This window comes from Theobroma cacao, chromosome 3 (genome assembly GCF_000208745.1).
Source record: "Theobroma cacao cultivar B97-61/B2 chromosome 3, Criollo_cocoa_genome_V2, whole genome shotgun sequence".
NCBI lineage: Eukaryota > Viridiplantae > Streptophyta > Magnoliopsida > Malvales > Malvaceae > Theobroma > Theobroma cacao.
The window spans coordinates 28,896,620-28,912,917 of record NC_030852.1 but is presented as its reverse complement, the minus strand read 5'-3'; the positions used below and the strand labels follow the sequence as shown (position 1 = coordinate 28,912,917).

At 36.6% G+C, this 16,298-nt stretch overlaps 3 protein-coding genes across 6 annotated transcripts; 1 reads left to right on the top strand and 2 right to left on the bottom strand.

Moving 5' to 3' along the window:
* On the bottom strand, positions 679 to 5,431 carry LOC18605584. Its single transcript, XM_007038663.2, has 5 exons — positions 3,562 to 5,431; positions 2,259 to 2,317; positions 1,878 to 2,006; positions 1,376 to 1,511; positions 679 to 1,134 (listed from the first exon to the last, which is right to left on the bottom strand). Exons 1-5 carry the CDS (start codon positions 4,264 to 4,266, stop codon positions 802 to 804), a joined length of 1,362 nt encoding a protein of 453 aa, XP_007038725.2. The 5' UTR covers positions 4,267 to 5,431; the 3' UTR covers positions 679 to 801.
* Positions 8,177 to 9,899, top strand: LOC18605583 (60S ribosomal protein L36-2). The gene is made up of 4 exons (XM_007038662.2): positions 8,177 to 8,252; positions 8,936 to 9,039; positions 9,287 to 9,486; positions 9,590 to 9,899. The coding sequence occupies exons 2-4, from the start codon at positions 8,938 to 8,940 to the stop codon at positions 9,621 to 9,623; spliced, it is 336 nt and encodes a 111-aa protein (XP_007038724.1). The 5' UTR covers positions 8,177 to 8,252; positions 8,936 to 8,937; the 3' UTR covers positions 9,624 to 9,899.
* Positions 10,317 to 15,915, bottom strand: LOC18605582. Of its 4 annotated transcripts, XM_018117393.1 has the most exons (11): positions 15,339 to 15,915; positions 14,923 to 15,009; positions 14,656 to 14,754; positions 13,736 to 14,565; positions 13,546 to 13,634; positions 13,317 to 13,420; positions 13,131 to 13,221; positions 12,672 to 12,747; positions 12,455 to 12,569; positions 11,833 to 12,364; positions 10,317 to 11,094 (listed from the first exon to the last, which is right to left on the bottom strand). In XM_018117393.1, the coding sequence occupies exons 1-11, from the start codon at positions 15,637 to 15,639 to the stop codon at positions 10,602 to 10,604; spliced, it is 2,817 nt and encodes a 938-aa protein (XP_017972882.1). In that variant the 5' UTR covers positions 15,640 to 15,915; the 3' UTR covers positions 10,317 to 10,601. The 4 variants fall into 4 exon arrangements, with proteins under 4 accessions (XP_017972882.1, XP_007038720.2, XP_017972884.1 ...); XM_007038658.2 differs by having other exon boundaries at positions 13,736 to 14,754; XM_018117395.1 differs by having other exon boundaries at positions 13,736 to 14,754; positions 14,923 to 15,136; positions 15,339 to 15,914.

Below are 16,298 nucleotides of genomic sequence, written 5' to 3'. Positions count from 1 at the left end.
CTGAGTTTTGCATGAGACTTGGGTTACAGGAGAGTTGATCTTCAAATCCATAGCATGTTGACTGTTCAAGTTATCACATTCTGTTTCAATTCAGACTTGATTAATGTCATACAAAATCTTCTCTAAAAATTAGAGGAAAGTGTAGCCTAGACATGTTTTTCACAAAGGGAATAGAGTGGTAAATTTTGTAATTAATCTAAACTTCTCTCAAAATGATTCATATTTATTTTACCTCAATTTATCTTTGAGGTCTAATAATCTATTATAAATGAATACATTGAAAATTTATTTCCCACAAATGATAAAAATTTCTTCTTAAAAAAAAAACCTGCGGCTAGATTATTAAGAAATGTTGTTGATGTGATTAGGTGATAGCAATTATGACTGGCTAAAACAAAAATGCGTTAGTCGGTGGCTAGTGGCCCTGTCCCATTCAAGTTTGATTATGCCTTTAAGTCATCGCCAACATGATCGTTTTTCTTCCTGCCATTGATTTTGGTTACTTAATCAGTCCCCATTTTGTTTGGTCAATTCAATGCAAAGAACCAACTTCTGCATTTCAATGTCTAACAAATGGTTGCAATGGCCAATGACTGTCCATGTCACACAGATTGTAGTGTTGGTTATTCTCCCCCATCTAGGTTCATTTTCTAACCGACCTGTGTTTAGCTTTCAGGATTTCAAGAACGGCAAGTGAAAATTGTTATGGGGTGAAAAATGAGTACCAATGAATCAATGAATGTTGTTCATCACAAACATAATCGTTTCTGTTCTATCCAATTTATCCCTGAATTTGCATCATCAATCATCCCTATGTGATTTTTTAAGCACCATGTGCCCAGATTCATCTTTGTCAAAAAGACGTTCGATCAATTCATTCCAGCTTTCTTTGTTCTTGCTTTGCCCCGATGATCCAACCGATGATTCTCCGCTAGATTTATGGGAGTTCTCCCCATCCTCGGACTCTTCAAAAGTCCCATATTGAGAAGGTGAATAAGCATGGGGCACTGATAGTGTAACAGCCCTTTGGAGTGCAGCTTTGTACTCTTGACTGTGCTCCCTAGCCAAGGTCTCCTGCCGTTCCATTCTCTGTTTTGCTGGGATCTCCATGATCCTATCTTTCTCCAGCATTAACTAAAGCAAAGTGGCAAAACAAAGATGAGGAGGTTTAATTTCAAAAAGTAGTTTTGAGAACAAATTGCACAGAAACCAATCAGCAGAAAGAGACTCATGTAAGGCGTAGTATGAAAACTCTTGCCCAAATATACTCTAAGTCTGAATCATGTACAGTGCTATATATGAATTACATTCATCAATTAGCTCTGGCTCCATTTATTAGATCATTACCATGAAAATAAAGCAGCTTTGAACTTACATCCATGGCTCTCTGTGCTTCTCTCTCTATCCATACTATAGCATGGTCTGAAGTGGCATTACAAGAAAGAACTATGTGCTCAAACCTCCCATCCACCGGCACTGCTGTCCTCACAACAGGTGGAAATCTTCCTAATCTGCAGGAGTGATGAATAATGGATTGTCCATCAACAGGTGATAATATCTTATGCATTCTAGTGAATCTATTTATCATGAGACATTCCTGTGTTGTAAGTTTTAATTAAAAAGATATTAGATACAAGATAAACACATAAGACCCGAGGCCTGTAAGTATTTCTTTATTTGATAATGACCACAACACACTTTGCATTTATGGAAAAAGCGAATTAAGACACCTGCCCAACATACAAACCTGTGCTGAGTTCCAGCCTGGCAAGGCATTCTCAATGATGACACCACCTTAGTTAAGTACCAATAACCAAACTCAGTAAGCCCTAAGCAAATATATAGGAGAGAGCTACACTTGTTGTGCCTCATTATACCTGAAAGGCTTTCGCTCAACAATGTGATAGAGGCGACCAGGTGCATACAGCCTCCTTGGATCTTTAAGCATCTTCTCCTCTGGTATACAAGTATCCCTCATGCATCTCAGGCATAGTAGGCATGGCAAACTGTTCAAACGAAGAAAGCAAAAATTTGTCAATAGATTACTTCAAAACTTAAGGACACTTTGATTTGTAATAAAGTGGGCTATAACTCTCTCTTTTTCCCCTTTTCTTCATGTGCCAATAACTGTTATTTATTGGGAGAAACCAGAGGACCGGGTCATACAACTAGCTTTGCAAAGGATGTTAGCACACTCGAGGAGCCTACCGGCTGTAAATGAAACAATAATTAAAATGGGTGATAAAGTCCAACTATACCAGAAAAGTGACTTGAAAATGTCTTCCAAAGGTGTGGCTGTCCGTGGCAAGAAGTCATCCTAATTCAGGAGTAACCACAATTAAATACAAAAAAGAAATAACAATAATAATATAATAACCAATAGATTGAAGATTTTAAATTAATAAAAATCAAAACAAAAAAGCTGCAGCACTCTTTGACAGAAATCAATACCCTGATTCACAGATGTAAAATATCCCCAACTAATATAATCTCAACCAGATGCTTTCAACATTTGGAACCACTATCAGTGTAAATGCAATAAGATCTTCCAATGTGGACAAAGAAAATGCATTTCAAGTTTTGCAGAGCTACTCATACAATAAATCAGACATATCACCCTATATGCAAAATTCCTTTTGGTTTCTACGCCACTGTATTAGACATAGCCACATCTAAAAATGTATGTTAGAGTTTAGATATCCATTGGAATACAGCAAGTCCTATTTTTCTTTTTTCGTTCACTTCCCTTACTGGCTCTTGAACCTTGCTCTTGAAGGTAAATGTCAGGTCCCTGACCTTCAAGGACAAGAGGAGTGCCAGTTACAGCAGGTTCGATCGACAGATAAGATTTCACTATGATGAATGTGATCTTGGAGTCACTTCATAAAAAATTTTCACCTTAAAATGGAGCATTAAAACTTCTATTACACCTTATGTTGAGATTCTGCAGAAGCTGACTCCTCCATCAGATGCTTCTTCTCTCCCATCAGTCTCATGTTCAACAAGTTATCATGCATCTTGAGGTGCATTCATAATAACCATTCTACTTCCTCTGAAGTTAGACTGAACTTAATGACCACCCTCGGAAGTCCTTTGCCAGAATTTCCACATTATCATAAACAAAACTCGTATAAAGCATAAACCTTCCCCACCCATCAAGCTCGTGATAAACTTTCAAGTGAATGAAGAATAAAGCATTACAAGTAATAATTGATCCCGCTGTGTTAAATAACTAATCTCCAGCAACCATTCATACCTTTGCTCTCAACGAACGTTCTTTTATCTTTCTCCAGCAATCATTCATGCCTTGCTCTCAATGATCATTCTTTTATCGTAATCAGAAGAAAGACACCATGTAACTCACAACTATGAGAAGTCTCATATCCCATATTTCTTAGTAAAAAACATGTAGTGCAGCATGATCTAATACTACAGGTACTGCAATGAACAATGAGAATTCAGTGGGGCCTTCTATAAATGCCAGTAATATTTTAGACCAACTAATAGTAACATTCCCAACAAACAAAAAGGTCAAAAATTAAAGAAAAAAAATCAACTTGCCTGAAGAACCACAGAATTGATGACATCTGCATATCTGACTGCCAAATTTAGTGACATGCACCTTGCAGGTGCAATAGCATAGCACCTGATCCTCCTCCTGTCAATATTTCCCAGTTTATCCTGATGCTGCACAACCACCAAGGCTAACATGGCTGCAACACCTGACCCAAGAGAATGTCCTGCAAACGTCAAAGTATAATTTGGATACCTCTCCACCAACTCCTTCAAAATTTCACACTCTGCATCCAAAACCCATCCAGCAGCCTTCAAGAGTCCATTATGAACATAGCCACCATCAAATTTCTTTTTTCCTAGCTTGTTGTCCAAAAGCACTTGATAGTCACTCTCCTTTGCCAAATTAAGGCCTCTAATGGCAAGGACTATATCAGCATGATCATGATCAAGATATAATATATATGAAGGAGCCCGTCCTTGAGTGTCTACATAAGTTTTTCTGCGAATCAACCAATCTGGGTTTATCCCATAGCCTCCAGGGGGTTCCCAAAGGGGGTGCCAAAGATCTTCTTCATAAACAGCTAGAATATAGCGGCATAGTCGAGGGACAGGCTCGAATTCTTCGGCAGTTGCAAGGCCCCATGTTTCACTGTCATGGCCAGCAGTATGGAGGCATCTTTTCCATGCCCAGCGTGCACATGCCAGACAGTAAACACATTCAAGGAGTGGGAGGCCACATATGATTGACATTGATGCCTACCCTCTAAGTATGACAATGTAGATCATAAAACATGGATTTTGCCTGTATATGGTGTAGAAAGAAGGGAAATGGTACACTGATGTAGGAAATACCAGACAGAAACTTAGAATAGAAACTTGATTAATGAGTTGAGAATTGGACGAAATACCAAAAATCACATCTATTCAAGCAGCAGTGGCTGTGGAAATTGGAGAATTCAAACTACGCAATTTGAAGCTAAGGAAATAAAAAAATCGAAGTTTTACTATATATTTCTGCTCCAAGCAAAGGACTCCCACGAATATTCCAATTCGGTAATTGATTGACAGACAATTTACAAACCAAGGCTAGAAAACTCAATAGACCAACTGCAAAAAATGATTAAAAGTAGGATTTTGATCCACAGAGTAGAAGATAATGAATAGGACCCAAGAAGATTATTTCAACTGTTCCCCTAGGATGCTCTATCAACTGAACACACCAAAAAAAAATAATTTAAAATGGATTCCAAAGCAGACAAAACAAGAGCAAAGTCAACAAACTGGAATTGCTGGAACAGCACAAACATGGGATCAGTGAGAAATACGCTTCCACAACATGTGAAGGGTCAAAACGCAGCACTCACCAGATATAGAAAATGATGGCTATAGAAATAATTGGAACTCGAGGTGGCTCGTAAATTGATAGCTGTACCAAGAAACCGATCTGGGTCTTTCTACCATTAGGGTTTCAATGTCATGAGCTGCTGGGTGATCACAATTTTATCACTAAAATATATTAAAAAAAGAGCAACCTAAAAGAGCAAATAAGAAAGACCCTACCCAAGATACCAGATTTCTGTCTGATCATTAAAACAAAACAAAACTTTAGAGCAAACAGAGGAAGGCTTCTTAATCTACAACAAATGGGATTTCAATAACCTAGTACCATGAACTTTCATTTCCCTCGTATGCTAACCTTCCTTGACAAGAAAACGATTAAAAACATGGACTTTAATTGATAAGGAGGGATGTTCTGAGACTGGGTTAATGCTGAGGTGTAATCATTTTACAGGCAAAAGTATTGGAAAAGACAAGGACGAAAATTTACAGGGCTACCTACAAGTCAAAGTCTAGTAAGAGTTTGGTGTGGGGGGAAGAGGTGTTGGATTCCGATGCAGTGGGCAGTGAGTGTGAAGGGAAGGCTCATCATTTGTCTGTTTTCCAACTGGCAGATGGTTAATGTGTAAATAAGTGGAGAGTTGCAGTGGCATATTGGTCCTATCGGACAAATAAATCATTTTTATGATCCGCTCATATCTTTATGCCTCATTTTTATGAACAGTTAAGAATTCGCTTGAACAGTTGCATAGTTGTTCTCCTCTCTTAAATCCGTTCAAAAACATTTTTCAATTTTCACCGCATCAATTTAAAAACAAAAGAAAAAGAAAGTAATGTTCCAACTTCCAACATGAACAACGTTGTCTGACTAGTGACCTCGCCTTTGATTTCTTCTTCTTTCCATATCTTTTCCCAAAATTTAAAACAAGCTTGATCTCTACTTAACCTATTAATTAAATAAAAAATTCTCAATGAAATAGTAACAAGCAATATTTTTATAGAACATTTGAATATTTAATTATTAATTAATATATTATCTTTGTTTAAAGAATAGAGTTTAATTTGTTTTTAATTAAAAAAACCATACTTTTATTAAAAAGTGAGTATATCTAGTGCACAATACAAAAAGTTATGGATAAATTATGGCAAGTTTCGACTTCTTTTAATATAGAGTACCATTAGTTTATAACGAGTATTAGGTGCAATGCCGACGAGGGGGAGTTGAGGGCTCGATGCCCAGTGAGCCTTTAGACTGAACAAATCCTTTGAAGGATGGAATATTGTACTTGAAGAGGTTTTAGGCTTTGGATTCAAGCACTTTTAGGAAGTAAAATAATATTGTAGAAAAGTCATTTCATCCATGAAATTTAGCAGTACTGGTTCTTCCTCCATAGACAGCTCAGATCTGGCAGAATTGATGATTTTTGGGTACGGAAATATATGTTATGAATGAAGAAAATATTCCATGATGTTTCTATATAAATATAATATTATGTACTGTAGAAATGTGCTTAATGAAGGTGAGCTCACAAAGGGTGAAGCCATTGCGAATCCATTGAATACTTGGCCACTTTGACGATGCTTTTATGTTCTGTTTTGGGGGACTTAGGGAGCGTCATGTGAAATTATGAAGAACGTGAGGTCGGTAACAGGTTTTTCTTTGCAAATAAGAATTAGATAATGTAAAGGGATTTAAGGAGGGGACTGGGGAGGGACGATGCCTCGGAATTCTTCCCAACACACATGGCTTGACAAGTATAAAGAGATTTAAGAAGGGAAAAGGCGAATTGCATCACAGCATACATGGCTTGACAAGTCCAGGCGATTCATTTTATTTCTTATCTTAGTATATATTTTTAGATTCTCTTAGATATTTGCTTGGTGGAAGTAGATATAACTATAAAATATATGAGTTTGGCTATTTTATCCTACAATTCAACAATCTGGCTATTTATGAAAAAAAAAATCATGACGGTAAATACATGAAGATTTATTTTCGTTGAGTAGTGTAGATATTTGATTTTGAATAGTAACATAATATTTTTTCAATATTAATATGTAAATTTACAAAAAGCAATAAATGTAACTCAAAACAAATAGAACAGTTATATCACCGCATGAAATAATGAAAGTAATCCCAAAACAAGTGATAAGATTGTTAAATTAATTTTAATTATGGGAAGTTCTACAAATTTGACTTAGGAACTTAAGACATAGAGATAGTTAAAAAATTATTTTCTTAATTATAACTTAAGATACAAGTGCTTTTCCTAAAAAAACAAAGTCGCTGCGTGTCACAAAACCCATTATACCACAGTAGCATGAACATCTGAAAAATCCACTACCCTACTAGATAATTGGGTAATGTTTTCTTCTGTCACGTGCATATTGTTGTTGAGTAACTATGTTTCTTTTTGATTTATATATAGAATTTTGATAATTTATCTAATGATTTAGAAACTCAACAGCCTCTCTAAGCTTTTTCTCCAAATATTATCTCTTACTAAGCTCTTCCCATCTTGTTCTAGCTACATTTACTTTCAACATTTCCTAAATTTTATCTATCCCATCAATCACATTATTTAGTATTTCAAAAATTGCTCAAATCCTTCTTGCTCTTCGTCTCTTTTAGCACATCTCGTTTTACTTGTTTGCAATGTTATTATTCTCTATAATATAAAAGAACCTCATCTATGACTATGAGTGTTAAGCACCGAGACACTCTAACTTTTATAACATAAATTTTAAAATACATACATATATTATTGGATCAAATGTACACATTTAGCATAACTTTTTCTTATAGTTCTATATATAATAATATCTAGTTATCTAAAATTTATTAATAATTTTTTTATAAATTATAAAATGTAAAAATTTTAAATTTTAAATTTAATATTATAATAAATGATATTTTCATCTTTTTATCACTAATTCTTTTATTATTTCAAAACTATTTTTACCAATCAAACATCATAACGAATTATAATAACAATTTTTATCCTATTTTATTTCATAGAATCAAACTATATAATAATTATTTTATTTTCATAAAACAATTATTTCATAATTACTATCTTATTTTATTTCATGAACCCAATATGCTTTTATAGTTTGATTATTTACCCATGTTTTAGGGCCAGACAGGGTGCAATTAATAAGTCCTTCACCAAATGTTTTGCTTTGTGTGGGCTAGGCCCGAATATCAAGAGCTAGAATAGTTAAAGATTTTGGACCGAATGGGTCACAACTTGTGCCACGTTGGTCTTTCTGACTGAGCGGGCTTACCGGGTGTGGGCTATAAAATTGCTAGCTGCTGTTGGCTGCCTATAAAAGGAGTCAGAAACCTAAAACCCTAATTTCTGTCTGTACTCCGCCTCAGGTCTCCGTCTCAACAGGTATTTCTCCTTCTTTCACTTCTTCTTGATCTCTGCAGAATATTTTTCTTATTTGATTGCTTAGGGAGCGAAGTTCCGAACAGAAAAACAGAAACTTTTCTGTCAGATTGCTTTAGTTTTTAGTAAAATGAAAGACTAAGCTCGGCTATTGATTTGCTTTAGCTGGTTTCATCGAGTGAAGAGGATTTAAGATGTGTTTATTAACTGCTCTGTTTTGATTGGTGGGTTTTTATGATGCTAATGATTTTGGCTGTTCAGAGTTTAATTTTGTCATAAGCTTGGATTTTTTATATGCTATTCTTTATATTTGGTGATTTTTTAAATTCCATTTTGGAAGTTAATGCTTTAGATTTTAAAGCCCATTTTCATTTCACTCGAAGTAAAATTGTTCATGTTATATAGTTATTGATCTTGGTCTTGAGACATTTTGAATATGCACCTAGGTTTTGTTTTGGATTAACTGTTGATGATAATATATCCTGTGAAATTTAGTGGTTTATGGAGAACCAAAAATTAAGTGTTCGAGTCCTAAGTTAAGATCATTTGTATTTGTCAATCCTTTTTAAAAACAGGTTTTCAATCAGAGTGGTTGTATGATCTGGGTTTTAAAGATGATTTAAATGCATTTTGAATGTCGTGTTTCGCATTTTATTTATGTATGTGATTTGGTATTACTTAAGCAGGTATGGCTACCAAGCAGCCAAATAGTGGCCTCTTTGTAGGACTGAACAAGGGCCACATTGTAACCAAGAAGGAGTTGGCTCCACGTCCCTCTAATCGGAAAGGAGTAAGTAGATGCTGTACTGATTAAGCCTTATGTAGTAATAGTCTTTTATTGAAAAAGAGAAAGGGAAAACTGTATGGGGTAAAAGTAGCAATACTTTTAAATTGCCATATTAAGTCTGTAGTTATTCTTTGTAATTATCCTTTAAGAAGGACATTTTTCAGCCTGGACTTTTAGTGAAGTGCGTTTCCTTTTATAGCTGGTATTTTCTTAGTGGAAGGCATAGTTCTGATTTCTCTATTTTATTCAGAAAACTAGCAAAAGAGTCCATTTTGTGAAGAACTTGATCAGGGAAGTTGCTGGTTTCGCACCATATGAGAAGAGGATTACTGAGCTTCTGAAAGTTGGTAAGGACAAGCGAGCACTCAAGGTAGCTAAAAGAAAGTTGGGAACCCACAAGAGGGCAAAGAAGAAGCGTGAGGAGATGTCTAGTGTTCTCCGCAAGATGAGGTAATATCTTATATCTGAGGGGAAACGAGAATTTATTGTCTAATGTTTTGAGGTGGCGTTTTTGCAATCAGAATATGGTAGTGAATCTTTTCCTTCCATGCAGGGCCCATCCTGGAGGTGGAGAAAAGAAGAAGTGAAGCTTTTTTTCTTGATTTGCTCTTGATGGTCTCATTTACCAGTTAGAGAAGTTTGTTTAGAACATGGTTTGTATTTTGTTTGAGACTAAAAACTATGCGCTGAAACTTGTTTTATTTGAATTAGAGATGAGAAATTGCAAGAAGTAATGTCTTTAAATTCTCGTGTTTGTTTGAATTTTATGTATCACCATATCTACATGCAATTCTGGTATTTGGTAAGGTTGCACAGATCTCCAAATTCCTCGAGATGTTCTGCCCCTTAGGCCATTACAATTACTTTTGTACCTTTCTTAACCCTAAGCTATTGAAATTTGTCGTTGTCGATTGATCTGCAGTTTTGAGAGCTTATTTCATTGATAAAACAGATAGGCATGCCCTTCTTAAATGGTGTAGAGTTCCTGTGTCAGTTGCTGATTCAACGGAGTGTGAAATTTGGTAGGCTTCAGTGTTTTCTTTCTGTTGGGGCATTAAACTTTCATTGACTTTCCAAATTAATTCGGTAATCAATTAATATTTGGAACTACCATAAAACCTTTCATAAGCTCCCAATCGTCAAGTTTAACGGACTGATACAATCGTAATTAAGTTGGGCGGTTTGATTTTAGGGTAAACGAAATGAATGAACTCATCTGTTAACTCATTTTATTTTCTTCACCAAGACATTTTCATTTTAAATTCTCGATCAAATCAATGAAATGCCAAACGTAACACCGCTAAGAACAGAGAGCAGCAGTAAATTTCATTTAATTTATTAGTACACTTTCTTTTACACCCATCATTGAATTGATTACTACGTCACTTCTAATGCGAATTGGCCAAGGATCACATGAATTACATACTTCTCAGCCGCAAAATTCGTTTATTGGAGCCGAAGAACTGATGTGAATTGGCCGAAGATCACATAAACAACATACTTCTCAGCTGCAAAATTTGTTTATTGGGGCCCAAGAAAGGGGAAAAAGTAATAAAATGGGAGGACTACGTTCGGAACCTCTGAGTGAGTTTCTCAACTCCTTCCCGGCAATCTCCTGCCACCCGTTTTGCACCTTCCTTGAGGGCCGAACTAAATCCGGCTGTGCTTTGCTGCAACTCTTGCACTGATCCACTCGCCTTCAAGATAGCCTTGTCTTTCAGTTCTTCCGCCTTTGCACCTGCCGTGGAGGTCCACTCCTTCAGCACCGCTATCAAATGCTGGACCCTCTCGACAATCTTACTGATGAACTCTCTCGATTTCCCTTTTACTTGACTTGCTAATACCTTGAGCTTGCCTACCAAAATTTCACCCCTGCTAATAGTTCCTTCAACTGCAACTTGTTTCCCAACATTTACCCATGTACTTCTTGCAACACTCTCTTCGCGGAGGTCATTGTCAACAACCACTTTGATGCCATGCCTCTCCCAGCGATCTCTAGCTTCCTCCAAGGCTTTTGCCTGTTCGCTTGCTCTTCTTGCCTCATCCTCAGCCCAAGCCCTGAATTATAGAGGTTTTGTAACGTAAATAAGGAGTAATCCATTTTAAAAATCAAATGAGAATAGCACAAGAGTAAACACCCATTGCATAGATAAATTAAGTGGGCAAGTGACTGGCAAAATAGAGACAGAAAAACGGAAGGCAATAATGAATCTCCAAAAGGATATTACCCAAAACAAGAAAAGCTAAAAGTATTCATGATTTATTCTTCCACAGAAACAGATTATGATTGCAGGAGAAATATTAATTTGATCACCATAAAGAAATAAATTCATAATAAAAATCAAGCCAGGTTGTGTATCTCAACTCGATAACTTTACCTACTCTTTTAGATTAGCAGTTAGCAAAGGGTAAAACTTTTGCAGTTTGAACACAGATTCTGAAGAAAAATACTTTTGCAATTTAAAATGACAATACTACTCATTACACATTGAACATCATGTCTGACACATTGTTCTTAGCTCTGCCTAGGAACAAAGGTGACATTTATTGATTAAGCAGATAGGCGCGAGTTCATTTAAGATCTGATGAATGCAAATTCTTGTGAAATGAGCAATTGACCATTGAACGAGTATCATCCTTTTTATTTAGCTACCAAGGTAAGAACACACATAAGTTATCTCACAGTCTTTATCCTTGAATATATTTATGTCTGCATGAAGAACATGCTGCTAGTCCTCCCCGTTGAGGTGTATCAATTTAAATGCTACCACTTAATGGTAAACTTTATTTCCTTACCTGGCCATGGATAAGGCTTTTCTCTCCACCTCCAGCTCATGCTGTAATCTGACAATCTCCTGGCTTTCATTCTCAGTTTCTTTTAGTAGTTTGCTAATCCTTTCCTTCTCATATTGTATCTCTACCTTGTTCCTCATCAGGCTTTCCAACTGCTCTTCCACTTCACGCCTTAACCTTGAAAGAACTTCCATTTCTGAATCAATAGCAGCACGGTCCTTCATTAGGGCAATATTCTCTTCCTCTCTGTGAGATCTTAACCTTTCCAGTTCACGTTTTGCCTCTTCGGCCATTTTTTCCACAGCATCGATCTTTTCCCTTTCCATCAAAAGCTCTTTCTCAAAACTTGCATTGACATCTTTCTCAACTTGAGCTACTAAAGCAGTATGAGCAGACACTGCATTTTCCGCCATAGATTCTGCTTCAATACGTGCAAATTCCTCACTTACTAGGTCTGAAGCTTCACCAGTTGCAAGAGCAACAGCAGCTTGGGCTTTTGTCACAGGCTTATCTGGCTGGAACAGTCTCACACAACCTGTCAGGATAATAATAATAATGAAGGCATATCAATCAACAAAATCAAGATGAAACTTAGAGAAAGTAGTTACGATTGAAGATGACTTACCAAAAGCAAGTGTTATTATTCCTTGTTCTCCAGAAGACAAGTCAGCCATAAGTGCGGGCCATGCATCTGGGTTTATCTTATTAATGTCTATAAAGCCAGAAAGTTGGTAGAGGATCTATATATGACCACAAAGGTAAAATTAATACCAAATATACTCACAGCTACATGCAGCAAAGAAGATGAAATGAACAAATAAACAAACTCAAACATAGGCAACCTTTCTGTCAGCTTCTGGGAGTTGTCTTTTCTCTAGGGCCATTTTCCAACTTACAAGATCCTGGCGTGATAGAGGGCTGGAGCATCAAAAATGAGAAGCCAATCAAAAAGCCAGAAGTACAGCTGCCTTGTATCCAAAAACAAAGCAATAGTAACTGAAAAAGTAAAACTGCAACGCAATTTTCATTCATTATTTAGGTTTTATTCAGGCTAAGTCAGAGAGTTACATTTTTTATGCACAAGTTCTATGAACATATTTATGAATAAATTAAAATGAAAATGGTTAACCACAACTTTGGGAAAATAATGGAGAATCTTCATAGATATAGAAACAAAAAAAAAAAAAACCTGCCAATCTTTAGGGAAATAAAATACTGGAAAGATTTGTATTGGTGATAACAATAATCAAGCTAAATAGGACAGCTTATATTGCACAATTCAATGTGTGAACAGTAATAACCTTTCAGGAAAGAAATAAAATGGGCCTAGATCGTCATTAAGCAGATCTTGATTTGAGAACTTGCTTGAGATAAGTCCAGCCTCTGCCAAGCCTGAAATATCCAATTCCATTAGCAACAATGATTATAACAAAAATGAAAGTAACTCCACCAATATTACAGCCAAGGATACGGCATCCTATTCTCACCTTGAATGGATGAAAAATCAGGATCGTCAGGTGTGATGTCATCAAATGCCAGTTCAGTAACATTCTCAATATACATAGCAGGATAAACTTTTGATGCTGTATTCCTGCAAGCAGCAAAAAGGTATTACGAGTAAGTACAAACTTTCCTATTTTATATTGCTATTAGATGCTAATTTCCCAAATACCAACATACTACCATGCATAGGAGTAAAATGAAAGACACTTGTACCTCGAAAGAGCACTGCTTGCAGACACTAACCACCGAGCATACTCGCGACGTGTACATAGATTGCTAGGTTGAACATCAGCCTCAATAACCTGGAAAACATTCACATATATGAGGAATAGGTTGCAAGTCCTCATATCATCTGCGGCGGCTTATACTGTAATTGTTCACCATATTAGAGAGAATGAGATACCTTCAAAACTTGAAGGGCTGCAAGTGCCTGCCCCTGAACCTGATCAACCACTGCAGGAACCAGAACCTTCCCTGGATGCACCTGTAGAGCTGCAGAAACTACAGATGGAGCAGGTATACCGGCAGGGGAGAAGGAACTCCTAGGAGTTGGAGATTCAAAAACTGGTTTGCTATCATTTATCTCATTATAATCAATTTTGCTTCGCTCATTTGTTAATGGATGAGCTGGTGCTGACACAGAGGTTGTTTCAGATGACTCACTCTCATTTAAGTTGTTCACTTCCAGAGATGAATTCTTTATTTCAGCTGAGACCTGCGACATTTTGCTAATCTCAAGGTTTTCTTCAGTTGAAGATGATTCTACAGTATCCAGATTGTCTCTGGGTACAGCCTGAGGTTCTAAAATTGGTTCTAACTCTGAACTATCGGAGACGCTTATAATCACAGGCTCATTGGATGAATTGGAACTAGAAGTCGAATCCACTGAGATATCATAATTCTCTTTTCCTTCTGAGCCAAGCTTTACCTCGTTGAGATCATTGTCTAGGTTTATTGGGTCAGACAAGTTAGTGTCGATAGTTTCTCTGACATTAATCAACTTGTCTTCAATTTCAGAAGTTGCTTCAGGTGAATTGATATCAAAGTTGCTATTTGATTCTCTAAGACTTGATGCAACAACAAAGCCACCAACAACGTCAGATTCAGGCAATTTAGGAGATATTGGACTTGTGTCCTGGCCAACTGACATTCCATCCAAAGCTGAAACAGTTTGCAAGTCTTCTTGATTTGGAACGGTGTTAGTGGCACTATTGCCATTGGATGTGTAACTGTCTACTAAGTAGGTTCCATTATCATTATCAAGTTTATTATCAGTAGAAGTGTCATTAAATTCTGAAGGTGACGAAAGATCCTTATGTATACCTGTCTCACTTTCATTCTCCTCAAATTTATCACTCTCATTATCAGAGGCCAATGAGACTTCCTGTTGAGTTGTTAAGGGCTGCAACTGCTGTTTTGGCCCTGTGGTCAACAAATGGTATGAACATCATCACTACTGCTTGAGAGATGGTTGCCAATTTCATCAAAATTAACTCCAATGAACACAGAAAGGAGAAAAGTAAGAGCATAAAAAACAGATAGAAGATCATGACAAAACAGAACCTAGTGCAATTGAGAGAGACTACTTACTGGAAGTGCTTCGATTACTTAGGGACATAGCTGCAAAGGAAAGCCCTGCTACCAGAACAAGTCCAGCTGATCCAGCTCCCATTATTCCTGAAAGCAAGCTACTTACAAATTGTTATTAGTCCATAAAATGGAAACCAATGATTTTAATTTAAACCCATTCAAGCATGATTAGAACACCCCATTCCCCCACTTTGCCCAAACCTTCTTCACAACCCTGAAAATAGAAGACGAGATTATACAAGTGTCAAATTCTATCCCTAAATATCATCTGCTACATATATACTTCATTTCTATGGAACACCTACGTTGATTGACAGATACTAAATAATAATTTAGTGTAAGAAAAATATAATGCAAAAAACATACTAAGCAAATTATAGTTGGATAAGTATATTAAAGGAATAGTAAATTAATACCTCCAAACCATCCGTTGCTTTTCGAGTCTACGGAATCTTCCAAAGTATCCGAATCAGACCATCCGGAAAAAGTATCCGACCCTGCTGTGGAGTCCGATACGATCCACAAAGCACCATTACGACGGCGTTCCAGTCCCTTCCTCCTGCTTCGTGAAACAGATAGCAGGCGAACAGAAGAACAATCGAGCTTCCCCGTCCGCGCCCGCACGAAAACCACACCTGACTCCTTGCAATTCCTGCAACGCAAAGCCAAGCGGAGTTGTGGAGAGCTCGGCGACCACGTGGCAGTAGTAGAAGCCATTAGAAATAAAATAAAAACTCCGCCCCGCTTGTAAATGCTTAATTGAATTGAATTGAAACAGAACCGGGAGAGATGGAGAAGAAGATTGAAGGGTGATTTCTTCTAGGGTTTGCGGTTGGTTTGGTTTGGTTTGTTCGTTTTTATTACAGAAGAAGAGACAAAGGAAAAAGCGTGAGGATTTTTTGTTATCTTTCTTTATCTACATGATCATCATAAAGCGACGACGATGCCTCACTTTGAGAGTGCCCTCTGTTTTTCTTTTTTTTTTTTATCAATATGTCAAAATCTGTTTACAACGTTTTCAACGAGGGAGGTAGTATAAGCCTAAACGGGTAACTGTTTACACAAACCCAAGACAAGCTACCGGAACTCAAGTTCGGGCACCTACCCCACTATTTTAACCTCCCAAGCCACTCCCCATTTTAATTTTAATATTTATTTTATTCAAGCTGATAATTGTTCAGGATTAAGGGGAGAAATTTTCTTTTAAAAAAAAAAATTTATGATATTTTTTGTATTTCAAATATTAACATTTCCCCTTGAATGTTATAAATAGAAATACAATTATGTAATTTACTTAAATTCATTCTTCATTTTTCATACTAGTATAGTACTTTGATTAACGAGGCTTCACTATATTGTTGCTTTGTTTCAGAAAT

Bases quoted from the DNA above. Each gene is read 5' to 3' on its own strand.
- LOC18605582 (XM_007038658.2), bottom strand. From the start codon at position 15,639: ATGGCTTCTACTACTGCCACGTGGTCGCCGAGCTCTCCACAACTCCGC. The intron at 15,010-15,338 runs GTATTAATTTAC...GCTTGCTTTCAG, and splicing joins AAGCAACGGATGGTTTGGAG to GAATAATGGGAGCTGGATCA. The intron at 13,421-13,545 runs GTACAAGTGTCT...TGCTGCTTGCAG, and splicing joins GCAAGCAGTGCTCTTTCGAG to GAATACAGCATCAAAAGTTT.
- LOC18605583 (XM_007038662.2), top strand. From the start codon at position 8,938: ATGGCTACCAAGCAGCCAAATAGTGGCCTCTTTGTAGGACTGAACAAG. The intron at 9,040-9,286 runs GTAAGTAGATGC...TATTTTATTCAG, and splicing joins GTCCCTCTAATCGGAAAGGA to AAAACTAGCAAAAGAGTCCA. The intron at 9,487-9,589 runs GTAATATCTTAT...CCTTCCATGCAG, and splicing joins AGTGTTCTCCGCAAGATGAG to GGCCCATCCTGGAGGTGGAG.
- LOC18605584 (XM_007038663.2), bottom strand. From the start codon at position 4,266: ATGTCAATCATATGTGGCCTCCCACTCCTTGAATGTGTTTACTGTCTG. The intron at 1,512-1,877 runs GTATAATGAGGC...TCACTCCTGCAG, and splicing joins GTTGAGCGAAAGCCTTTCAG to ATTAGGAAGATTTCCACCTG. The intron at 1,135-1,375 runs GTAAGTTCAAAG...ACTTTGCTTTAG, and splicing joins AAGCACAGAGAGCCATGGAT to TTAATGCTGGAGAAAGATAG.